Genomic DNA, 25,593 nt, shown 5'->3' with positions numbered 1-25,593 from the left:
TGCTTCAGGTCTTCATAGTCTTTTCAACCACTTGAGAAGTCCTCTCCAGAGAGACCTGGCCTACATTAGTGAATCGCATCATTCTCCTCTGCACAGCCTGGAAGATTCCCCCTCTCCAAGAGGACTGTCAGATCTCCTAGGGTGTCCCATTTTATTCAGTTTACAGATTCCTCCATGAGCAATATCTTGGATTTTAAGCTTAAAAGAAAAACAAACCAAAAAACTTCAGTCACTCAAACAAAAAAACCCTCACCAACTGATTAGTATATAGAGCTCTTATCAGCCTCTTCTGGGCTTCCATCCTAATGGCCATTTTGCAACTTTTGCCATATTGTGATGGTAGGTGCTAAAATTGTCTTTGGCTGGGCACTCATAACCTGTAGGAAGCAGGAAGAGTTGCAAGTTTTACTCCCATATCAAGTCCTCACAAGACTGACCTTTTGAGTCTAACAGGAGACCCCCAGTTCTGCTGTACACTGCACAAATCTTGCAGGGCTCCTTCATGAGCAACTTACGAGTAGGGCACTCCCCTTGTGAGTCTCAATCCATAATATAACAGGAAAGTTCCCCTCAGCTACACAGAACTGTACTGTCTCCCTTGCTTTTCCAGCAGACTCCTATACTGTGGGAAGGCATCATTTGTCCATGTAGTGAGAGACAGAGACCTGCCCCTGTCTCTTTTCCGGAATGGTTGGGACAGGTGTGGATTCTACACAACTTCTTGACAGACAAGAAACTTGTCTTGCCAACCCCGGTGTATTGCTAACTTACTGCTGGGTGGCTTGTGTTGATCAGATACTCTCTTGCTTGTCCCCCAGGTTTCCAGTCCCGCTTGGTGTTTTGTACCATAGACAATGAAATTTATCCAGACTATATGTGCAGGAATAAGCCACAACCAGACAACAACCGGACGTGTGGCCATCAGCCTTGTCCCCAGACAAAACGGTGCGATTTCTTTCCTTCTTCTGGGGTCTGACTTCTTCCTGAAGTGCTTTTGGAACTGAGAAAAAAGTGACCCTCTCACATCTGCCCTCCAGCATGGTTCTCTCCAAGGAGGTGCTTCACTTCTAAGAGAAAACCAAAGACAAAAGAATGGGATGATAACACAGTGATGAGTGAGGACATTTGTGTGTGCACAAGGAAAGGGCTTAATACATCCTGTGTTCATTTTATTGACCAATTAAATTTGCCTTCCAAAATAGCATTGTGGAAGACAGTTGCCTAGCCCATGTAGGAGATATGAAACAGATTCTCTCATTTTTCTTCTCCTGAGCTGGAGCCTACAGAGTAGCAGGTCTGAGTTGGTGCCATTTTATGTCATTTCTGCATTCCCAGTGTGTTCCTTTAGAAAGGGATGAATCCTGGAGTCTTTTCATTCTCCAGCATTTTCAAACCCCTTCACCCAGCCATTTCCACCTTGTTCCTTACAGCTGGCTTGACTTGGCTCTTATGGGCATCCAGGGCTGTAACATGAGCATTAGCTCCCTGTGTCTGCGTACCAGTGGAGGCCTCTGAGAGCACTTGTGTGTGAGAGGGCACCTGGGAACATTTCTGAATACGTGTTAGCCTGTAGCTACTTGTTTTAAGTTCTTTAAAACCTTTGTTCTGTACATAAAGGGCTTCTTACATCTACCTGCCACAAGCCTGGAGTCACAGCAGTGCACGGAGCTCTCAGATGAAGAGGTAACAAGCAGAAGGAAGTTACAGAAAGCACAGGAAGGCAGCTGCTCTCTTCTGCTCTCCACCTAGTTGTTCGCTGAAATCATGGGGGCTTTCCTCTTTGGCACAGGTGGTAGAAGTGGGTGTTGCTTTGCTTTTGATGCTTGCCAGTGAAAATGGCGGTGGAGGGTGCTGGCTGGCAGCTTTGCTTAGGTGGCTGCACGTGCCTCTGGTAACTTGATTCTTAGAGATTGAGAAAGGGATGATTTCTTCATAGCTTCTGGCTGCTTATTCTCATGTTTTCTCTGGAATCAGGGTAAAGAAGTTCTGGAAGATTGGTTTTTTTAATTTACTTATCAAGATAAAGAAAAGAACATAAAAGAAAAGAGAGCATGATTGTTTGGGCAATTGTAACATTGGCCAGCATGGCATAGAGAAAGATTTGGAGTTTCTTAAAAGCTCTTCTTTTTGGCATGGGCCCTATAGCAGGCATAAAACAGCATGTAAGATGTGAGAGATACAATAATGTACACTAAGATATGAGAAGTTAAAAGTATCAAAAGCAAAACAATTGTCCCCCAGCAAGCTGCTAAAAGCTTAGGACTGGCAATTTTTGCCCTCTGATGAGGGTCCCAGCCTTATGGCTGACCTTGTCTTACAAAGGAAATGAACCAAGGGTCAGAGAAGTCTTGATCCACAACTGAAGGAAGCTCTAAGTGATCCCATCTGGTTGATATAGCCTTTCCAAAACATTACATTTGCTTTACAGGAGGCAGAATAGAGTATGGGGGGGGGGGGGAGGGGGAGTTATTCCCTTTGGAGCTTTTGAAAAAACTTGATTAATAATTTGTTATAAGCCCTGCAACCACACCACTGTAAATGGCTAAGGAGTGGGAAGAGCCAGGCTAGGGAAGTAGCTGGAATGCTGGGAGAGAAAACATGAACTGTTTTCATTCACTGGCTGGGCCTTACCTGGCTGAAAGGGTACATAGCAGATGGCAAGCAGATCACCATGATGCTCCCCCTCCACAACCAGTTCCTTTGGTTGCATGCTGCATTTGGGGATGAAACATTATATTGTCCCTGAAGCCAGGCCATGCAAGGTGTGGTTTGAGCTACCCAGCTAGTTCTGAGAAGCTGGGGTGGCCAAGGGCAGAGATTTTAGTATCTAGACAGATTGTTTTGTGGATACATTCCCCTACTTAGCAAGGGTGTATCATTTCTGCAGCAGCTTCAGCAACAAAAGTCAGGAAAAGATCTATTTACATTTTTGTGGGTTTTTTGTATGTGTGCTGCAGTTAGAGAATTTGACTGATGGGAGGAATAAACCAGCTCTCTACTGGCCGTCAGTGAAAAGTTAAGCACTTCTGAGAGTGCCTGGCATGGTTTGTGGGCAGAATGAGGACTTGGCTTGGTTTTACTGTTTCTGATAATATCTGGAGTGTAATGTGTGGATTAGGCTCTTGTGGCAGGTTTTTTTTTTTTTGGGGTTTTTTTTGTTTTGTTTTGTTTTTTTGTTTTTTTGTTTCTTTTTTTTTTTTTTTCTGATCTGGATTGTTTTCTTTGAGCTTTTTCTTACTTTTTTTTTTTTTTTTTTCTGATGTTCTGTTCCAGGCATGACATTTTTACAGACATCAGGAGACCAAAAGCCATGGAGAGGGATCTTCCCCTTCTGGAGGGGCTTTGCATTTCCAGAGAAACAAGTGTTTTTTAGTTGGAGATATATCTCTGGAGTAGGACTAATGCGCTCTGCATTGCCAATTAAGCTGGGCACGCTTGGTCAAATGGGAACTCACCTCTGATTCTATTCTGCAAAGGGACACCATCTCTTTTGATTTCTACAGGGATGTGGCACTGACTCCTCTGTGCCTCCAAGCAGTTTGGCTTACTTTTTTTTTTTTTGTCCTTGATTCTGTGACTTGCAGGTGGAAAACGGGGGAGTGGGGACCCTGCTCAGCCACCTGTGGCAGGGGCACCCAGACCCGCTCGGTGTACTGCGTGGCGTTTGACGGGCAGAGCCCGCAGGGGGTGGTGGATGACACCGAGTGCATGGCCTTCACCCAGCAGCCGCGCCGCAGCCAGCCCTGCAACCTCCGGCAGTGTGCCACCTGGAGCACAGGGCCCTGGTCCCAGGTCAGTGCCCCTGGGCAGACAACGGCCTCCTGGCACCTCCAGGAGGAGCATCTGTCAAAGCTTAGGGAGAAAGAGCCAGGCTCCTCTTCTGGGACTACAAAAAGCACGTGTCCTGGATAGGAGGCGTGCAGAGGTGTAGAACTTCTCCCTGCAGCCCTCCGATGCCCTCCTATGAACATATCCCTGTTCCTCAAAGCTGTGCATGTCCCTGCACCTCTGCTCTTCTCACTGCATGTCCACTCTTCCCTGGTCTGCCAATCCTTTCTCCACATCTGTGTTTTTATCAGACCCCCCCCAGCTGGCACTGACTTGGTTTCTGAGCCAGGCCTGGTGAAGTCGGAGCACTGGCAGGAGAGCCTCTGTCCATCAGCTGAGGACAGGCAGTAGCACACCCTCCTCTGTGAAACAGGAGCTCATGGCTTCTGCCTGTGCTAGTTATTTCCATGTATTTTGCTACCTTGCATCACCAGCCAGGACAGCAAAACTCTTGAAATACTGGTGACCTGCTGTTTGCTGTATGTCTGCACAGGGCTTCTCCAAACACAGCTATGTGGTGCATTTTTGATGCTTGTGTGCATTTATGTCTGCAGGAGTGGAAACAGCTCAAACTGTACACACTCAGTTCAGCCAGAAAGCTTTTAGAAGGCATCTTACATTCCAAGGACTTAGAAAGTAAAGAGAATGTCTACTCAGTCCCTAAAGTACAAGTGAATTTTCCTCTATTAGAAGAAGTGCACACATGCTTGCAACACTTGATTTGCAATGTTGTGGTTGCACTTAGCCTGAGTTGTGCAACAGCACAAAATGCAACTTTGAGGCATGATCACCCAGACTGGAGAGTCCTTCCACCCACTCTTTCCCCCCACCTTGTGAGATGTGAGTTGTGAACTTTGGGGTTGTGGAGTAAGAGTGCTGTTTGGGGAAGGCACCAAGGGTGATTTCTTACAAACTGATGCCTGAGTAATTCATTCCAGTGTTCTCAGAAGCAACTGTGTTTTGTGTACTCTGAGTTAAAAGGTTACTCCGGTAAATGAATGGCTGAAGCTCAGCTGGGAAGCTCATCTGAAGTGATTCAGACTGTCCCCAAGTTAATGCTCTCTGTAAGACACCTTGGTAATTCACGTAGAAGTAGGTTGGATTCCAGGAAACACCACCGTGAATTTAAGAGGGTGTTGAAAATGTCACAAACTAGTTACTGGTATAGAAGTTGTCACAGCTCCACGCTGTAAAAATAGAACACAAGTCTTCAAACAAAAGACATGGGTAATATAAGAACCTAACCGTTTACTTTCCCTAAAATTCTTTACCTTGCATTGATTTTAATCAGATGTAAATAACATGAGTTTACAGGTATTTTCTACCATGCCTTGTTCTCAATATATTTTGCAGTGTCTGGCTTTTTTCTGATATTTTTCTAAATTCATTCTCCACATCTCCTTTGGGGAGACATCAAGAGTAAGTATATGAATAGGCCAAAATCATCCAGTGAGCTCCAGATCTTCCAGACCCTATCCCATGCTCCCATGCCTTATTTTCTACTCTGCAGCATAAACAGCTACTCTGCTAAATCCCACCCCAGAAAATTATTTTAATGATAGCTGGTTGTTCCAGGCAGTCTCAAAATGGTGCTCTGCTCTAATGATAGGGAGCCCAGCCTGCAAGAGGAAACCAGGTGCTTCTTTGTAATTGTTGGGTCCCTTTCTGCAGTGCTCAGCCAGCTGTGGGGAAGGAGTGCAAACCCGGACTGTCACCTGCAGGACACAGCAGGGCTCCCAGGCTCAGGACTTCGCTTGTCTAATGGAGCCAAAGCCATCGGCCACCCGGCCCTGCCTTAAGAAAAACTGCATCCAGGAAATCGGCTGGCACGTTGGAGACTGGGGTCTGGTGAGCACCTCGCTGTCATGGCTCCAAAATTACCAATTGTATTGCTGTGCTCCTCACAAACAAGCTTTGATCCATGCAGTCTGCACATAGACTGAGGCTGAGAGCAAGGACTGCTTCATTACCAGCCTCTTGGCTCACAGTTGTGTTGTAACTGGCACTAGTAATGCTCCAGTTAATCTGATGCCCGCTTTGTGTGCAGCTGCTACAAAAATAAATCCTTCTGAGGGGAGATTATCGTTTCAGTGACAGTGGCAAAATGCAGCCAATAAGCTGAAACAATCCACTCTTGCTGCTTATTCTCAATTCTTTGCTCCATCGCTGTGATCAGCAAAACAGCTCTTAGCCCAAGTTTGGCTCAGAGCTGTAGGCTTCAGAACTGGTAATTGCACTTTGTGATATGCTTTAATCTATCTGAAGCACAGTTTATCTGAATAATTTTAAAAAATGTACTTTAATCTTGTCTTTGTGATGGAAGCCAGACTGTCTTCAACCTGGGAAAAGTGTCAGGGGATAGAGATATGGGTATATCAATTGCATCAGGTAACTTCCAAACACACTTTTTCACTTCTGTGCTTGTCAGACCAGCTTGTTCTGGGCTAAAACATGTTACATATGCTTCTTCATGAGATGTCGGCCAAGTTTTAGTTACAGCTAAAGAAGTTTCATATCTTAATCTGATCTTTCTCCTGACTTTCTCATATCAGAAGGTCTCCTATCTGCCTCTCTGAATTAGAGGGAAATACTCTCCAAATGTTTATAGAACTTGCCATGAGCCGTGTGGGTTGCACAGACACCTCATCCTATCCCCTCCTCTGAGCCTCTGGTCCCTCTCATCCACAGCTTCCAGTAAGGCAAACTCCAGTTAGCTGCTTACAAGAAAGCCCCTCATTCGCTTTCCAGTTGTAATTTGTTGTTCTTGAATGCAAACTGACCCACGCACAGCTGGTGGATCCCCAGAGAATTGAGGTGCCTTTCTGCCTTCAGGCTGAAATGATTCTCTCCTACTCCCTGAAACACCGCTGTGGGTAACAGCAGCTCATCTGGATGTTACAGGCTGAGTGTGGCACAGAGCCTAATGCTTCGGGGCTGGGTGGAACATCTGGTAAAATGGTTTTAAGTATGGTTTTCTAATTGTTCAGATGATTCCAGCTGAAATATTATTTGCTTTGTCTTGGTGGAGGAAGCTGTGCCCAGCCTGCAGCTAATCATGCAGCTGTTCCCCACTTCTGATCTGTGGGGTTTCTGCATTCAGCCTTTGCTGACTGCTCAGTGCCTTGTCTCTGTGCCCAAGTGTTCCAAGAGCTGCGATTCAGGCATCCGGACACGCCAGGTCATCTGTGCTGACGGCGACTCCAAAGTCTACAGTGCTGAGACATGCAGAGCCATCCAGCCACAAAAACCAGCCACCCTGGGCAGCTGCAACACACAGCCCTGCTACCTGCCACAGCGTGAGTGGTATTGCTGCACACCCAGCTTTTCCCAACATGCTTTTGCTTAGGAGTAGAAACTCCCAGCTCTGCACCAGCTTATGTTCTCAGCTTTTTGCCTGGCTATCTCCATCCTGTGATTTTGCCTAGGTTATGTGCACAAAGCATCTTTAGAGTCCCAGTACCTGTGCTGTTTGAAATATATGCAACAGGCTTGGGAACAACATTGGTGTGTGTCCGTTTTGAATCGAGTGTTCTATGATCCAGTGTGTGTGTGCTGCAGATGGATCCCAGACACCCCAGTCCAGAAGGATGATAGCTTGGGCAGGCTCAGTAGCAAAAACTATAGCCAACTCTCATCCCTCTGTGGACTGGCTCTAAAGGAGTCATAACTTTTCAGAACATTTTGCTTCTTGTCTGTGTCTATTCCCCATGTCAGAGCTGCAAGGCTGACTTTTGCCTGCCTGTTGTAGGTCGCTTGTCCTGACAATCCAATCGAATCCAATTGCTGCTCAGCAGCTATTGCACAAGAGGAACAGGAACATTTTCATCAACTGTTGTCTCCTGCTGACTGCTAGATGTATTTGCAATTATTAGAGCACAGTGCTGGCTAACTGCACCCATTTTGTGTATGTGTCTCTTTGCAGAGGTCCCCAGCATGCAGGACACTATGGGATACAATGTCACTCGCCAGTCCTTGCTGACACGTTACAATCCAAACAGCCCTGCCCCAGGTTTGGAAGAATTCTTTTAATTTGGGGGTTGATGATGGGATACTTGGAATAGGCTGAGATAGGGACTGGGATCATTCTTTTCTTCATTTCTCTCATTTTTTTTCATGGGTTCCTATAAACTCAAGGAGCCAGGGACAAAATGTAGATCCTTTACACCAACAGTGAGCAGTATTTGAATCTATCCATGCAGAAGACTCTGTACAGGAGATGGATCCCAGGTTCTGTCAGCATGACTTAAGTGCTGGCTGGAAGAAATTATGCCCAAAGCAGATCATAGGAACAAGAAAGGATGATGTGAAGGGACCACAGCAATGTGGTTTCTCATGGAACAGCACGAAGAATGGTCAAGGCAATGAGCAAAGTACCTCAGCCAGATGAGAAGGGTGGGCCAGATGACACCCCTAGATGTGATTCAGAAAATCCTGCCAGGTAGCCTTGGGCAGGTGAAAGAGAGCAGAGAGGAGGAAAGCTGGCCAGATTTTCATGCTCACCTTCATACCTTGAGTTCTCTCCCCAGATTCTGATGATGCAAGAATGCACCCTGGGAACACCATGACCCATAGTGCCTCAGGGAACCAGCACATTCCATCCACCAAAGACCAGGGCATCAACTTGTTTGCTGTGCACTGGGAGCCCCAGTCCCGCTCCCCAGGTTCCCATCAGCTCAGCTTCTCTCAGGACCCCCCTGCAGGGACTGGCTCCCAGGACTGCCACCAGAGCCCACATGGCTGCTGTCCAGATGGGCGCACTCTGGCATCAGGCCCTCTCGGGAGAGGTTGCCCTTTCAGCACCTGCCACCAAAACAGGTAGCTGGTAGTAGATAGGCCTGAGCAGGGAGGCATTGCCTTTCCTGGCAATGCCCTTCCTGAATCTTGTAGCCCATGTCTGTTGACCAGGCAGGTCAGGTGTCACTGCAGCCCTTCTGTCTGCAGGTATGGCTGCTGCCCTGATGGAGTATCAGCTGCCCAGGGTCCAAACAACACTGGATGCCCACAATATTACCATGATATTCAAATGAGACAAAATCATCCCACTACAACCACTCCAGCAGTAAGTACAAGAGCTTTTTGCTTTTTAGGAGAAGATCAGATACAAAGAATCAGATTTGACCCTGCTGACTCACATTGTAGATTCTATTGGGCTTCATCTCCACCAGTAATGCTGAGGAACCAATACTTGAGGCATGGCATCAAGCCCTTTGGCCCACCTTGCTCCTGCTCAGTCTGGAGTGTTCACCTGCAATCCTCTACAAGCAGGGCACAGAGCAGGTGGTGGGGAGATGTCTGAGAAGTAGAAAGCCATCCTATGTAGACCTGATTGAATAATCCTGAGTAATTAAATTTCTGTTGGTCAGAAGATTGCTATCCAGTTTCTAGGGGAAAAAAAAGGGAAAAGCATGGCTTCTATTAATTGCTTTTGTTTGTCAACTCTGCAGATTAATTCAAGGTGGGGAGGTGATCCCTCCTATAGTTTGGGGTGCATGTTGGTGGCAGCAATAAGAACTGGCCTGCTGCTGGGCTGCTTAGCTGTGCCTTGCAGAGTAGTGCAGCCCTGGCTCCATGGCTGACAGCCAAGTTTCCCACCCCTTCCCAGGACAAAAGCCTCTAGGAGGCAAACAAGCAAACAGTGGTGCCTCTAGCAGCTGGCTGTGTGCAGCTGACAGCTTGCACACCGTGCTTTGCATGTGCTGCTGTCCTCCTGCGTGAGGATAACTCTTGGCTTTCCATTCCTGTCCCCAAGGCAAGCCAAGCCTTGTCCCAGCAGCAGCCCTCGGGCGAGTGCCGCGGCTCCATGTACGGCTGCTGTTTTGACAACGTCGCCTCAGCCAAAGGTCCTCAAGGGGAAGGATGTCTCAATAGGCCCAACTACCGTAAGTGATGCTTTGCCTTATTGGTTTAGATACACAAAAAGAGTCCAGTAGCATATAGAAGTTTCCTGTGTCTGCTCTCTGTAAAATGTAGTAAATAATCTCTCTGAAGAGAATCTCTACCTGGTAGTTGGGGCAGCAGAAGCTTGGAGTGTAGAAAAGCAGCTTGAGGATTCAGTTCTACCAGTTGCCACAAAAATTATTGTTGTCCTCTGCTGATGGACAGAAGTGTGTTTGTGTGATCTTCGTCAGTCTGTAGGACTACTCAGGAGTTGTTTGTCCCTGAGAAGACACTTTGATGCAGCCTGGAGTGCTCGGAACTAATTACCCAGGTCAAAGTAGGGATCTCCTGTGGAATCAGGATAGTACTCAGTCTTCAGACAGCCTGTGGACAGGGGAGAAATGAGAACTACATGGGGAAGGAGGGATTGCTTAGGGCTGCATGGATGCCCTTAGCCAGCAAAGTTCAATCAAGTGCCTGCTGTGCTATGAGGACACTAGGGCTGGTGGGCAAAAGCATCTTTGCTCCTTTAGTGCCCAGCTGTACCCTCTGCAGGCACATTGCTGCTGCAGGGCCTTGCCCTCCTGCTGCAGCACAGAGATTGCTCAGTGGCTGTCCCTGTGGTGCAGCCTTGGGGAAGGGGAAAACTCTCTGGATTCTCTCAGCTGAGCCACAGCTTGACAAAGCACCTTGCAGCCAGAGCTCTGCATCCAGTGTTTGTCAGCATGTGGCTGATACCCGTGGCTCTGGGTTTGTAAACACCTTGGGCCACGCTCCTCTTTATATCAGTGTGCAGGGGTATTCTGTAATGCATGAGTCTTCTTCACAGCTGGGTCTAAGCCACTTGCTTTGTGAGCTGGAAATGTACAAGTGGCAGCCATGTGTCCCTTGCAGGAAAGGAAGCTCCAGAGCCTGCTTTGCAGTTGCAAAATTCTCCAAGCAAGGCTGTAAAGCATCTGTCTAGTATCTAGATTCAGAAATGTCTCTGAGAATGGTTCTTCCATCAGAGGCAAAACTGAGGCAAAAAGAAACATGTGAGCAGTTTCTCAGTTTCAAAGCACAGCTGGGTAGGACACCTAGGTGTCCTACTTTCCCACCTGCCCTTTGCCCACAGGGCCATCAGATAACTCATTTGGTGGTGGCGTGAAGCCCCTGGACCTTTGTGCTTTGTGACCCTCACATCTCCCTCTGTTCCACTCTTTTTGGTAGCATACCCTGTCATGTGCCTGCTGCCCAGTGCCCACGGCCCCTGCACCAACTGGACCACTCGCTGGTACTTTGTGGGAGTTGTTGGCAAGTGCAACCGGTTTTGGTATGGTGGCTGTCATGGTAATAAAAACAGCTTTGCCTCGGAGGAGGAGTGCATGAGAGCGTGCCACAGCTCTGTGGGGGCCAGCCATCTGGAGCTCCAGCCCTCTTCTGGCACAGAAGCCCTGCAACACCAGCAGACTGCCTCCAGTTCTCACATAGGACGTGCTCAGGGTCAGCAGCAGTCACCCACAAGAGAGACTGCAAGTCACAGCCAAGAAGGAAGAACCTATGGGGCTTCACTCCCCAGGCAAGACAGCCGCAGCTGGAGGAGGGACATGCTGCCAGAGGCCTTGCCAAGGACTGGGGTGCTGGAGAGCCAGAGAAGCAGACTGGATAGGCTGGGCCAGCTGCGCTCCTGGGACACAGCCCTGCCTGGGTCCTCGGATAGGCAGAGCAGCAGTGGCCAGCAGGGCCTATCCCGGGAAGGCAAGCAGTGGCGTGAAGCTTTCGGAGCAGATGTTTCTGTGACAGAGGGATTTGGGCACCAGGAGTCTGCAGACCTGTTCCCAGCACAGGCTCTGCACAGGTGATGATTTCCGTCTATCCCTCCCCCCTGTTCTGCCAGCTCATTATGAAGCATCAGTGGAACTTTCTCTGGAGTGAAAATGTTGCCTCAGCTGGGACTAGCTAACTGGGGATACCGTGTGATGGATTAGCTACACATGTGGCCCCTTGGTTAATGAAGTTACTGGTATTCAGGCCCTGGTATTACCTGCGGTCTCTTTCCTCATATACTCCCTGGTCTCTGACAGAACTGAAGTATCATGTATGAAAAGACTGCAGAATCCTGAGGTCTCTGTCTGGGAGGCCTTCTAACACTATAAATGAGAATCCATAGGTGTTGTTCTTGTTCTGACCAACAAATTTAGCTGTCACTCTGACTTCAGAGCCTTTATCTCAGCACTGCATGGAGCAGCAGTGGGTTGTTCTAGGGAAGACTTGTAAGATGCAGACTTTGGGTCAAGATCCAGACAATGTTACTCTGAAAATCAGGAGTGTGTAGAGCTAGATCTAAACATATCTGCACTGGATCTATCTGTCAGCTGAGCTATACCTTGTTCCTTCAGAAGAGAGGGGTTACAGGGCTTTCTTCCAGGAGATATTGTAGCATTCACTCTGTCCACAGCAGCCTTTGCTGTACAGGAGAGGGCTCCCCATGCTGCCCAGTGCATCTGCTCAAAGCTGAATTGGCAGCTGGTCCTGCTTTGCCTTGTGGTTGTAACTCATCCAGAGTCACATGAGAGGACACAGAGGTGAGGAGGGCAGCAGAAGTGCCAATGGAATCACTTTCTCTTTCAGAACAATCCTGGAGGAAGGCAAGCCCCATCTTGTGACAGCAGTTGTGGGACAAAACATCCAGCTGCTCTGCAAGACAGGCGTGTCCCCACTCTCCAGAGTGGAGTGGATGAAGAACAGCCGACCCATCTCCTCTGACAGGTGAGCTCAGATCCCTTCATTGTAGAGCAGATGGGCTCCTTGCTGGGCAGAGTGCCAAATATGCAGTCCAAAAAAGACTGTCGTGGTTTCACCCCAGCTGGCAACTCAGCCCCCACAGAGCTGCTCACTCACCCCTGATGGGATGGGAGAGAGAATCAGAAGGGTAAAACTGAGAAAATCCAGGGACTGAGATAAAGACAGTTGAAAAGCTAAAACAAAAGCCGTGGATGCAAGCAAAACAAAACAAGGGATTCATTCATCACTTCCCATGGGCAGGCAGGTGTTCAGCTGTCTCCAGAAGAGCAGGGCCCCATCACACGTAACAGTGACTTGGGAAGACAAATGCCATCACTCCAAACTCCCCCCTGCTCCTCTTCCTTTCCCAGTTTTACATGCTGAGCATGATGCCATATGGTATGGAATATCCCTGTGGTCTGTCAGGGTCAGCTGTCCCAGCTGTGTCCCCTCCAGCTTCTTGTGCACCTGCAGCTTGCTAGTGGGTGGGGTGAGAAGCAGAAAAGGCCTTGACTTGGTGTAAACACTTCTCAGCAGTAGTGAAAATATCAACACTGTTTTCAGCACAAATCCAAAGCACAGCCACATACCAGCTAGTGTGAAAAATATTAACACTACACCAGCCACAACCAGCACACTTTTTTTTTTTAAGAAATAAAGAAACCCCCATATTCATCTACTGTCCACCTGCTCTGTGCATAGCAGAAACAGGTACGGTCTGCACCATAATGAGGTGTTGGCTAGAATTATGGGGCAGAGCAAGTGTTATGCTGTCCCATAACACTGGTGGAAGCTGACATGGGTAATGATGCAGAAAAATATTGCTTCTCTTGGGTTCATCTTGGGGCAGCACAAAGCCAGTAGTTGGGGGTGAAACTTGCAGCCTAATAACCCAGAGTTCCTCTGGCTGAAAATCTCTAGCACAATTGTTTTTTAAACTACTTTAAACCTGTTTTTCCTGGGAAGTCTGTTTCCAGCAAGTCTGTCTGGAGCCAGTCAGTCCTTTTGTGTTATGAAAATCACAGTTATGCTTTTCTGTTTGCAGTTGACTGCTGGGACTCAATCTCCCCCCTGGAAGGGCAGTTTGCCTCCTTATGGGAGAGTTACTGAAAGCAGTTCCCTGTTTTCCGTCTCAGTTTTCCTCTCTGTTCCTGACCTCCTTTCTGCTGCAGTTTTTCCCCCTGCCTGTGACCCGTCTGTGGTCAGCAGGGTTTTGTTTTTTTCTGAGCCAGGGAGGGCCCCACATGGGGATGGTTTGTGTAACACCAGCCCGGGCTGGCCGCTGTGCCCTGGCGGGTTGCTGTGGGTGCCCGGGCAGGCAGCAGCGCTCCCCCCGTGTTGCAGGCACACCTACCAGTCCGACAGCTCCCTGGTGATCAGCCACGTCAGGCCCGAGGACGCTGGTGCCTACACGTGCCTCACTTCTGACGGGAGGAGGACTGAGAGCCGACAGATTCAGCTGCAGATAACAGGTGAATTATCTTCTACTCAGGTCTCCTCATTAATGGTTACTGAGCACAGGCTCAATAAAGCCAGCTGGAGGAGGAAACTTCCTTTGCTGCCAAGAGGGAGTGTGGAGGCAGCAGGGCCTCTTTTGGTGTTACCTCATGATCAAGCCTTAGCCCTAAAATACTTTCTCCCCTGCAGTGTCACCCCATTAATGGAGTTGTGTCTTGCCTGTAACCCCCCCCGTTTCTATCATGGCAAGTATGTCTTCCTCCCTGAGAGCCATCAGCTGCCTCCTGATCCAAAACAGAACTGCTGGTGCATTTTTATGTTTTGTGTTTTGCCCAAACAGGTCCTGCTGGGTAACAAATAATTTCCTGTTCTGAAAAATGTGCCTTATTTCAGAAACAAAACCAACAAAATGAAAGACTAATCTCAAAAGATGGGCCAGAAAGGCACCCTGTAGCCTTCAATCTCTGAAGTGTGCTTTGTCACAGCAATGGCACATGGGGCAGAAGGCACTGTGGCCTAAGGGATGTTGCAACATGTTCACGGACAGAGGAGGAAAAGGAGTCTAAAATTGCTTGCCTGCAGGTCTATGAGTCTCATTAGTAGACAGCGCAGGTTTACTGCACTAGTCAGCCAAAAAGCAGATGGCTGAAGGGCTCTTTGGCTCTGGTTCAGCAAGCTCTCCCAGGCTCACAGAAACCCTATGCAATAGGTCACAGTAAGAAGTGTCCTTTTATTCACATATGGCATTTTGTTTTGAATAGAGTACAAGAGCAGTGTTGTGGCCGAGGGTGAGAGAGGCCAGGTCCTTCAGGAGGCAGATCAGCAGCGCCGAGCATTATCCAGAGGCAGGCAGCTTGGGCAGGCAGCTGGCTCCTCCATGCCTCAGCAGCTCATATACAGGTACGTTCACCTACAGCAACAGTTTGTCCATGGAGCCCAGGTGATGAACCATATGGCATCTCTTCATGTAGAAAAGCCAAAGACTGGAAAGGTCCTGGGTCAACTGTTCCAGGGCACAGTTGGGAAGCTTGCAGTACTGAACTGCTGACAACGGGAACGGGAGAAGATCCCAGTCGCAAGCTGTCTTCTGTCCTCCCCAAGGATCTCTTGAAAGAAGCATGCTCTGAGCAAAGATGCACAGGGAAGCTGGCAGCAAAGCAGCTGGGCTCAAACAAAAGAAGTCTTGAGGCAGCATTCTTAGCTGTTCGTGTTAGTGCAGGCAGAAAGAGAAACCTGTTCTGAAAAAAAGCAAAGCAAATAGGAGCTGCTTAACTAGCACAAAATAGACATATGTGCATTGAAGAAAACTTCAGCTCCTCCAGCCTCCACTAACTAATTTAAAATGTTTTGAGAACAAACCAGTTTGAGCCAAAACTGTCTCATCATATACTGGTATTTTTGTTGCTTCTTGCATAGTTTTTTATTGCTTCTAGGCCCCACAGAAATAAAGGGGGACAAATTATTTTTGCTTTAAATGAACCATGTTGGGATTCCAGATTAAATAGGGCCATGATCTGATCTCTCTCTTTTTTTGAATTTACAGCCTAAAACCCAGCCAATTTGCTGAACTCTGCAGCAATCTCCTTAGCTGCTTCTGCTAAAGGCAGTAATAAGTGATTCATTGAATTAAGGCTCTTTGGTTTTATTTTTTGAGATCAAGAATTCAGGTCACGGAATGGGGGTAGGGTAGATGACGTTTTGTTTAACTGTGGGAACACATGGTTTAGTTCCCTTCTAAGACAGTGTTTAGCTGTAGTTATAAGAGAGCAAAGAACATGAGATGAGTGATGTGAGGACATGACCTCAACCTTTCTGCTGCATGAAGTGGACGAGCAGCTCCTGGACCTGGTGCAGTCAGGTTATTGCAATAGGCTCTTCACACCCTAAAAAGGCTCATTTTTGCATGCCAGAGAAGCACCTAAGGGGAATCTTGCTCAGTGCCCTCTTTAGGACTTTGTACTGTTTGCCATGTGTTCACATTGTTAATGCATCTTCAGCTGTTATCCACAGAGTTGTTATAAGGGTTGCTGTCTGTAAATTAAGCTGGCTGACAGGAACGCAGCACCATGCTGTGCTGAACTAGAGCAGGATTTTATTGAGGTTGCTCTTTTCTGAATGTTGGAAGTGAATATTGGTAATGGCAAGCATCAGAGCTCTCATGGGAGTAGAGGCCTCCCTTTGCCATTGGAGGCAAAAAATAAGGCCTATGATTCATAAAGCCTTGTGCTGAAGGTCAAATGCTGAGCAAGGAAGTTTCTACCTCTTTTGCTGTGCTTGTGAACTTTGCAGGTTGAAAATGGATAAGAGCGAGCCCACAGTAGTGGAGGCCAATGTGGGCGAGAGAGTCAGACTTCCCTGCACAGTGGAAGCGTCACCAGCTCTCACCATTGAGTGGCAGAAAGATGGGCAGCCCCTCTCCTCTCCCAGGTGAGCTCCCAGGTGGTTCTAACTGTTCATGAGAAGAGCCTCCTCCTTGCTTTTCCTTCCCTGTCTCCTCTCTGAGAGAACAGAGCTGTTGGCCATGCAGTGAGGGCCTGTCTGGCTTTATGCTGTCCAGCCTCCTCCATCAGGGCCAGGCCATACTGCTGGCCTGTCCTGTCCTCCCTCCCTCCCAGATGGAAGTTTGAATGTTGAACCCTTGAGGGAACAGCTGTGACACAGGGTCTATGAGTGAACCAGGGTTCAAATTTATTCAGTTACAAGAAAAAGAACACATGGCTAGCAAATTTGCCAAAAACCAGCTGGTCAGTGAGCAAGGGCAGAGGTTCTCAGCAGAGAGACATCAGAGCATCTTCAGTGAACTTCCACAGCTACTTCTACAGCTGCTCTCCCCTCTCTCTGCTCCCAGAAATCTGCTCTAGCAGCAAGTTTTTCCAGACTGTTACAGCATCAGTGCTGGGATTTGAGGACTAAGGGTTGCATTACAACCCCTGCAGCATCTGAGCTGCTAAGTCTTTGCTCAGTGGTACTACAAAGTTGTACACGAGGCTTAGCTTCACCTCTGCTGGCTCCCAGGAGTGCCATCCTGACCCAAGCACAGGCTGAGGGACACGCTGGCTTTGTTCCCCAGGCACAGGCAGCAGTCGGATGGGGCCCTGCTGATCAGCAGGGTCAGCTCTGAGGACATTGGCTTCTTCACCTGCCTTGCCTCCAATGGACGTGACCGCGACCAGCGCCAGGTCCTGCTCAGGCCTCTAGGTATGGGGTGGATAGCAGCACACCCAGCTCATGGGCACAGGAGGGGGAAACAGGGTCCTGTGCAGGGCCAGCGTGGGTTCCATTGCTGGCTGTGCCTCTTTGCTTCACACCTAGAGTTTGCCAGGCATCCTGAGGGCAAGGGAAGAATGAGTTGTTTTACCCAGCGGTCATCTGCATGTGTCCAGTGCTCCAGGCAGCTGGGAAAAGGGGATTGACAGCACAGTAAGAGTGACTCTCAGGGCCTTGTTTCTGGGACACTGGTGTGGGATAAGAGCAAGAGAAACTAAAGAGATGGTTCTTCTGTGTATGTGCATGCATGTGTCCAGCTTTGAGACCTCTGTTACTTGTCCTTTCTTGGGCCAAAGTCCTAGGAAATCCACATTGCCCAGAGCAACAACAGCACAGCCTCAAACATGCTGTTTCAAGGCCCAGGGGCTTGTAGCTCATTATGGGATGTGTTGGACTTTTCCCATGAGGGAATGCTCCTACTCCCAGGGAGAGGGTGGCATTGTCCCCCTGCTAGTGATGATTTCCCTTCTGGTCCAGGAGAGTTGAGGATCACTGGTCTTCTGCCAAGCATCACGGTACCTGAGGGAGGGACTGCTCAGCTTCATTGTACAGTGACTGGCAACAATGTGAATATAAGGTGGTCAAGGTAAGCAAAAATGAGATGGAACTTCTCTTTCCTTCTCTTTCCTTCTCTTCCTAAACCTCATCATTTACCCTCCAAATGTTAATGCAGGGTGCTTGCCAGGTATGGTAGAGACCACAGTTATCAGTCCCAACTAGTATCACCTACCCTTTCTTAAAACAACTTGGATGTTACCCAAAAATCCTGGACAAGATCCCTGTGGAGTGTGGGGGTCATCAAGTTCATGTTCCACCCAAATAAGGAGAAAATCAGACGTTAAACTAAGATTTTATGGAGTTCAGAAGGGCTCTGTGCTGGAAAACTAGTGACATGAAAATAACATGAATGAAAATAAGTAATCAGAGGAAAAGCTTTAGTTGCTTTTCAAAAAACCCTCTCTGCCTAATTGTGACAGACATTTTGGACCCTCTTCTCCCAGCTTCCTGTTGCAACAGTTCTATTTACTGCCTGGGAGCAAAGGAGATTTAGAAGCATTTAAAAGTGAAAAGCTGTGTCCTCTTATCCTGATAGTTTACCAGGAAACTCTGAATTTGTGCAAGTGTTTATTGAGGATTGTTTTTCCTGTTTGAAAATAATCAGTTCTGCTTTGGAGCGTTCTTACAAACTATCCAAAGAGATGGATGGGTAAATGTTGAAATTCCAAGGGTTAGGACTGAAGTTGAAGTGGGCCATCTCACACACAGAGCTTTTCTTCTATACATAAGTTTGGTATTTGACCTAACAAAATGATGCATGTTTCAGAGTTGGAACGAAGCCCTTTTCAGTGAAACCAATTTCATTTCATTGGTAACCAGGAGTTCACAATTCAGACAGTTTTCCTGCTGGGCACAGATTATTCTAGGAAGAACTGAACAGAGACACAACATTGCTGGTTTTTTTTAACAAATTTTTAAAGGGAGAGGAAAGAGGGCACATTGTTCACTACCCTATATGCTCATCAAGCAATATGTGCTGCTATCAATGCCAGCCAAACAAGTACTGCCAGACCACAACCTGGAGAGAGGGAAAGGCACACTGGATTTTCTCTTAGTTCCTCAAACCTCAAGAATGTGTGCTAGCAGAAAGGGCAATATCTTTGCACAGAGCACACAGACTCAGCTACCTCCCACGCAGACACTGGGCAACGGATACAGACTGACTCAGGCTCATGTTACCACCCAACTGCAGGGGCAGGTTGTGCAAAAGATTTCTTCCTTCCTGCTGAACTTGTAAAAAATCACCCCTTTCACAGAACATTATTTTCCAAAGAGCACAGGAAGCTCCTTTAGTGCCCAGGGGTGGCAATAGTGAAATATTTTGTTTTTCACCACAGGAATGGAGTTCCCATGTGGGGGGATGGCCACCACATCCACCTGTCCCAGGATGGAAGCCTGACTATCATCAACGTCCAAGAGGCTGATGAGGGATCCTACACATGCAGTGCCTACAGAGGCAGCAGCTCAGTCAGTGCCAGCTCGGAGGTGAAGATGCTGAGGAGCCGGTCTAGCAGTGAGTCCAGCCCAGCCTTCCTCCTTCTCCCAGCACAGTGCCCGGCCCCTGGCCACTATCACACCCATTGTGTGTGCCAGTCCAGCACCAGCCTCGGGCTTTGGGGAGCAGCAGGAGCCTCTGGGTCATGCTGCCTCAGGAGCCCATGGACGGAAAAGCAGGATGCTGGAAACACCCCCTGACCAGGGCACTGGGAGCCTGATTAACTTCCTGAAGCCAAAATGCCATAGTTGCTTGACCAAATAGTTGGTTGCATGATTTGTAGTTGGACTTTAGACACCATCCAGCTATCTATATAGAGGGTAGATAGAGTGGTCTCTCCTCTCCCTGGAAACTGCATTTTCCTCCTGTATCTCACCAGAGGTATCTGTTTCATCTTGAAACTCATCTCTCCTTCTTGATGTTGGACTAAATTTAGAGCTGGCGGGGTGGAGGAAGCAGGAACGTGCTGTGTCTTTTGGGATGGAATAGCAATCTGAGGATAAATTTACAGCCGGTTCACCCTTTGTTTGGCTGCAGCTACTGTGAATCATGTTGTGGACCTGAGCAGAGAGTGCGTGGACCAGCCCCACCTTGCCAACTGTGACCTGATCCTGCAGGCCCAGCTCTGTGGTAATGAGTACTATTCCAGCTTCTGCTGCGCCAGCTGCGCCCGCCACCGCCCCCAGGGCAGCCCCCCACACCCCCGCGGGTGACAGCCACCACCACAGTGACCGATGACAAGACTGGAGGTCTCAACTCTGTTCTTTTACTGCATGGGACAGTTCTAGGAACTCTGCCCTGCTGGAAAGCCCACGAGGGTGAACTGAACAGCGTGCAGTGAGTGTAAATGTTCAAAGGTGGGAGACCCACCACCCTCAGGTTTATTGTAAACTCCTTTTCCCCTGTATGCCTTGCTGTACCTAATCCATCTCTTAAGAGTTGTTGCTGTCATTCACAGAAAGCAGATGATAATAGGGATGTAAGGATGATGTGAGTAGAGAAGGCAGATGACCAGCATGAAAGAGGGAGAGACTTCATACAAGCAAGAGAGAAGTGCCCTTAAAAACATAATCTCTGAAGTGTTTGAAGATGGGCCTGAACCATTTTAACTGAAGCACTAATGAGCCATGAACATTTGTTCCTCCAATGAGTTTTGCTGAACAAGTGCTCCTGGGGAACACTTTCCATCTAAATGCAAAGGACTCTGGCCATGAGAAACAGCTTGATGCATACAAAATTAGTGTTCAGGTCCTAGGAGATTACTGGCTCTGGGGATGCAGCTGTAATGTCATGACACTGTAACTGTTTTATTCCAGCAGACCTTAGACAAATTTCTAGTAGGGTCACTTTGGTTTCTTCTTGACTGCAATCAGCTTTGGAGTGAAATGCAGAAGCAAGGCTTCACAGAAAGCTTAAGACAAAACAGAAAACTACTTTTAGCCCTTCCTGAATGCTAGGGGTAATTTAGATGAATATACCAACACTGTTACCTGTTCTGAGATGCTGCAGTTTAAATAGCACTCATTCTAGGAAGGCTCAGCAGGTAGTCTTTTTCCCCTGAGCTGGAACTGTGCTGTTCTGATGTTGTGCTGAGTTTGGGCAGGGGCTAATAATAAACACATAGAAATACGTGTGTAGGGGCATTTCACTTGCCAGAACAGACCTCCCAAGAATCTGCTCTAGTCTCAGTTAAATTCAGGAAAGCCTGGCTCTGCATGTGGCCTGAGCTGATGCCTGCTGCTACAGGCTAACAAGTTAGGAGTTCCAGATGCAGAGCAGCTGTAGCTGAAAAGCATCCTTCATTTCAAGACCAACATGGAGTGGCAACAAGTGTTGCCACTCCCCCCTTATCTGGGGCTCTGAAAATCTCAGGCATTAGGGGTGGGGAGGTGAGATTATATTGATTATATCATGTTAAACCAGGAAAGGCCTTGAGTATCTTCAGTATCTCAAAATTGAATTACTTTTGAGCAAAAGGACTCTTTTACAGCCTTCACACTACTGTCCTACCCTAGCATCAGCCCTGACAGTCCCCTTCTTCCTCATTCTAGACTTGGATGGGTTGATCATAATTATTAGCAACATTACCCATGTATTATTTGCATAGATGTAGGTATAAAGGAGGTTGTTGGTATTTTGGTTTGGGGGATGGAGGATTGGGTTTTTCTACTTTTGTTTTCTTCTTGTGTTACTTTAAGGCTTTTAAGAAATGCAGCTAAATCAGCACGGGTATGGTTCAGGACTGAACACACTGCTCTAGGATGCCAATGAACAGCGAAGTCTACAAGCAATCCAGTACAGGAGAGACAGGTGACAGTCACAGCTATTTGGGGCTGGGTCCTTCTTTGGTCTGATAGATTCTGTTTGCTAGGAGAGACAAAAGACCTTATTTTGCATTTAAGACCCTTTAATTTGATTAGGGAAAAAATCCTCTGCTGGAATTCAGGGCAGGCATTACAGTATAAGGTTTGAAATTATTGGATATTTAAGAACAATGAGATGGTCCTGAAAACATCCACTTGTGTTTGTACATGTTTTTCCATTTAACATCTCAGAGCAGCACCTTTTTCTCTGTGTGTCTGTATGGGATATTTTACCATTTTAGTAAATGGTATGATTTTTGCCTTTGGAGATCAGGGACATTTTGAAGCCCTCTCTGTTCCATGTGTGGCATCAAGGGGTAGTCAGGCTCTGCTCAGGAGCATGGTTGGAAGTGGATTGTGGACGTGTCAGACCCTTTTGTCCCAGAGTAAGTAACCAGTTCTATAAAATCCCTTTCTAAGATGCCAGAGGCCTTATTTTTAGAATATTTAAATATTCTGTGTAGTTACCTGTCATTTAAACTCTGTGGTTATGTAAGATGGGGCCAGGAAGTGCTTTCTCCAGACTCCTTAGGGCTATAGCAGCCCCCTGCCTTGATGATGGGAAGGACTTTAACATTGGAAGTGCTCTGGCTAGTGCAGAGTTGATGCTGACCTCCTTTCAGCTGCACAACCATGGCAGTAAAGGTGGGATTGACAGGCACACAGCTCCCTGCTGTAAATCCATGCCATCAAGTTAACTAAAGGATCTTTGCATTTCTTCTGAGAAGATCAGCTTCTCCCTCTCTGTAGTACCACTTAATCACCTACTCAAGGTTTACTTTTTTATGTGAGAATCAAGATGTTAATTTTTTTCTCTAAACAATGGGTTGTAGGAAGTGCTTATCTCCAGGGCAGGAGAAGGGTGTAACTATACTGGGCTATTTTCAGCTTGATCTTGGGCCCCTTACTGTGAAAGATACTGCTACTTTCTTACTAGCTGCTTTCTTTCCTACTATAAATGTCTATAAATACTTGTTTGCTTTTTGAAAACTGAAAAAACCATTGACACCAACTCAAATCCCACAGGGAGTGTTTGCATTACTATTCATACCATACTGAACACAGGTAAGAATTTGTAGTGTCACAAGTTGTACTTTTCTAGACTGTCACTGTAAGACTCACTGTACTTGCCTGGAAATGGAAACTGCTGGCAAGCTCAAATCGGAGGGCTAACAAAGGCAGTGTTTATTCCCCTTCAGGTTATGGAGTCTGACTTTTTCCCTTGTGTCTAAACTGACGTGGTGGCCATAAGAATGTGGTAAGAACCAGTCACACAAACAGGGTAGATATTAACTCAGTGGAAGAATGGAGAAGAGGTGAACATACATCATTATCTGATATGGCTCTTTCTAATAGTAGGGGAAGAAAAGAGGTTTCCTTTTTGCCATTACTGAATGTTACTGAATTGTCTCTTTGTAAATATTTAGTGATAGAAAATACAGCCCTGCAAACCCAGAATCTGATGTTTTCAATAAAGACCTCTATTTCAGAGCTTTAAGTGTTTATGCATCACAAGGATATTTTGAAATTCAGTTTTAAAGTTCAATGCAACCTAACAGGTTGTAGAAAATGAGAGGTGTTAAGATATTATTCTTAGGCTGCTAGGTAAGCAAGCAGCCTAAGCAGCCTGTCTTGTAAGGTGGATGTGCTGATCCACATCCACCTTACAAGACAGAAGATACCCAGAAGGGCAAATGCTGAAACTGAATTACTGTGGGAAATAAGTCTCTCACAGGCAGTGCTTCTACCACCAACATTTATTTCTGTTAAAGCAGATTATAAATCATCAGTACAAATATATATAACTTACATTTGCTTGTAAGGCCAAAGTTTAAAAGTAAAGTTAAAATGAGATGGTTTTCACAAGTCACCAGAGGCAGAACCTGGACCAGCTGCAGCCTTAACCACAAGGTTTCACAAATCAGTGGGAAAAAATAAAACCAAAGTTAAAAACCTCTAAGAACTATTGACAGACAAACATAAAAATGGTTTCCCAGGCAGCCCCAGGATGTAGATATGATGACAGTAAGTTGTCACAGTAGTGTTAGAACCAATAGATTAAGACAAAGAAACTGCAGCAATATATGAAAGGAAAAAAATCCATACTATATAGAATATGTAGACTGATTCCAATAAAAAACAGTAAATTCTCCCCATGGTTCTCAAACCATGACAATACTATTCTTTAGTTTTCTTTATTTAAAACTACGATATAATGACTTATTGGTTGTGATTGTTGTTGCAATATGCTACTTACAATGAACAGATACAAGAACAAGCTAGAGCCCCTTTTTCCACCCCCCCCAATATTACTTACTATAAGAATCAGCGATAAATCAATCTTATGTACAATTTCTTACATCCAACCCCCTTGTTTTTTAACCTTTGGCAAGATTACTTACAACTCATACAGCTTTTAATATCCAACTATTTAAAATATTCTAAATGCATAAAAATAAAGATTTTGGCTTTACTTTATTCTTTACATATAATATTCACTTTGTTACTCAAAATGGAAGCTCAACTTTTTCCACAAACCTAGCTTTTGCTAAGGTGACAACATCCCACCCATATCCACCCCCCACCCTACCCAATTTTTCCCTGAGGGGGAACATCCAGGGCTTCCAGGGCATCAGGAGGACACAGGTACAAACATCTGCCTTCCTTTCTGTGAGATGATTGATGTTTCTGCAGAACAGGCTTTGGGACTGGGTGCCTTCCTTCGCTCCATTTGACTTACAGCTTTCCAAGAGACGAGGGAATGCAGACTGGGGTGGCTCCAGGATTCCTTTTAAGAACTGCACAATAAATTCTCTGTGTGTTTCCATCCTCCCCAAAATTGCTCCCTCTTTCTAACCCATTTTTGTTTGAAGGGACCATTGGGATTATCAAAGCAAACTGATCAGAAACAGTCCCCTCCGCTCCCTTTATCCCTCTAGCCTAATGTACAATTTATCAGCCCCCCCAGGAGTGCTCAGAGTTCGATCTCGAATGTTTTCTGTAGGTCACTGGAGAAGGGGTTGGTGGGGGAGGGGTTGGTGCGCTGCTTGGCCTTGCCCTCCAGAGCCGCCCACTGCGCCTCGAAGGGGTCGAGCTGTGGGCCGGGTGCGGGGGGCTGCGCGTGCCTGTCCTCGGCAGCCCACTTGCCGCCCTCCACGCCGTTGAAGGCGGCGGAGCCGTTGTGCTGCGCGGGCGGGTGGAAGAAGGGGCTGGCGGTGGCGCTGCCGCTGCCGCTGTCGTACTGAGGGACCGACTGCTGCTTCACCAGGCTGGGGGACTGGTGCGGGTGGGCCGCTGGAGTGTGGCTGGCAGTACCAAAGACGTTGGCCACCATCTGGGAAGGTGTGATCCCGACCACAGGGACGCTTGGGGCTGCATAGGTCATCCCATTCGCTACAGCGTAGGGCTGAGCTGGAATAAATGCTGGCTGCATGGGCGGTACCACGCCCACCGGCACAGGCTGAGGCGCGATGAAGGTGCTGACTGGGAAGGCTGGTGCCGACTGGGAGGCTGGAGCTGCTGGAGGAGGCTGGAGCAGTGGCTGTGGGGCTGGGGCTGAGGTTGGCTGCTGTTGGGCTCTGACAGTCTTTGAGACCTCTTCCAACCAGCGGTCTGCCTCTGAGGGAGTACGTCTGTGATTTCCTTGGAAGAGACTCGGTGAGGCCGCACCTGAGGAGGTGCTGCTCCATTCAGTGCCTGAGAAGGAAAGCATGGGCAAGTCACTAATATTTCCACTCCTCATCCTTTTATTGGTTAGAAAGACTGGAGGGTGTACACAAGAACACACAGTGACATGACTGAAAGATGCTCCCACTATTGGAAGCATCTTTATGCATCCACTGTACTGTTCTGTTCTAGGAAGACATTCTTCAAGATGAGGTAGGTAAGTGCTTCTTCACTAAAGCAGAGATTTATGGCATTTTTTTCTTCTTAGCAGACATCTAAGACTTCAGGGTACACAGGAAAGCTGCTGCCTGCGCTCAT

General features: G+C 47.3%; 2 protein-coding genes across 13 annotated transcripts in view; one reads left to right on the top strand and one right to left on the bottom strand.

The window, feature by feature from the left end:
* PAPLN (papilin, proteoglycan like sulfated glycoprotein) overlaps nt 1–24,087 on the top strand; it is a 50,783-nt gene extending 26,696 nt beyond the window's left edge. For 2 of the 3 annotated variants that reach the window (XM_077180233.1, XM_077180235.1), the window contains exons 11-27: nt 819–945; nt 3,585–3,792; nt 5,500–5,676; nt 6,968–7,124; nt 7,751–7,837; nt 8,343–8,643; nt 8,770–8,887; nt 9,578–9,707; nt 10,915–11,542; nt 12,316–12,453; nt 13,813–13,940; nt 14,688–14,826; nt 16,216–16,353; nt 16,997–17,124; nt 17,671–17,779; nt 19,089–19,264; nt 19,784–24,087. In XM_077180233.1, coding sequence (XP_077036348.1) covers nt 819–945; nt 3,585–3,792; nt 5,500–5,676; nt 6,968–7,124; nt 7,751–7,837; nt 8,343–8,643; nt 8,770–8,887; nt 9,578–9,707; nt 10,915–11,542; nt 12,316–12,453; nt 13,813–13,940; nt 14,688–14,826; nt 16,216–16,353; nt 16,997–17,124; nt 17,671–17,779; nt 19,089–19,264; nt 19,784–19,959 — 3,065 coding nt within the window. In that variant the 3' untranslated portion in view covers nt 19,960–24,087. The remainder of the gene's footprint in view (nt 1–818; nt 946–3,584; nt 3,793–5,499; nt 5,677–6,967; nt 7,125–7,750; nt 7,838–8,342; nt 8,644–8,769; nt 8,888–9,577; nt 9,708–10,914; nt 11,543–12,315; nt 12,454–13,812; nt 13,941–14,687; nt 14,827–16,215; nt 16,354–16,996; nt 17,125–17,670; nt 17,780–19,088; nt 19,265–19,783) is intronic. The other variant, XM_077180234.1, reaches the window with a different exon arrangement.
* Nucleotides 23,352–25,593, bottom strand: part of NUMB (NUMB endocytic adaptor protein) — a 92,938-nt gene continuing 90,696 nt past the window's right edge. For all 10 annotated transcript variants that reach the window (XM_077180236.1, XM_077180244.1, XM_077180240.1 and 7 more), the window contains one exon: nt 23,352–25,305. In XM_077180236.1, the coding sequence (XP_077036351.1) occupies nt 24,584–25,305 (722 nt within the window). In that variant the 3' untranslated portion in view covers nt 23,352–24,583. The remainder of the gene's footprint in view (nt 25,306–25,593) is intronic.

Source organism: Agelaius phoeniceus, chromosome 6 (assembly GCF_051311805.1).
Source record: "Agelaius phoeniceus isolate bAgePho1 chromosome 6, bAgePho1.hap1, whole genome shotgun sequence".
NCBI lineage: Eukaryota > Metazoa > Chordata > Aves > Passeriformes > Icteridae > Agelaius > Agelaius phoeniceus.
The sequence above is the reverse complement of the archived record's forward strand: the minus strand, read 5'-3'. Positions and strand labels throughout refer to the sequence as shown.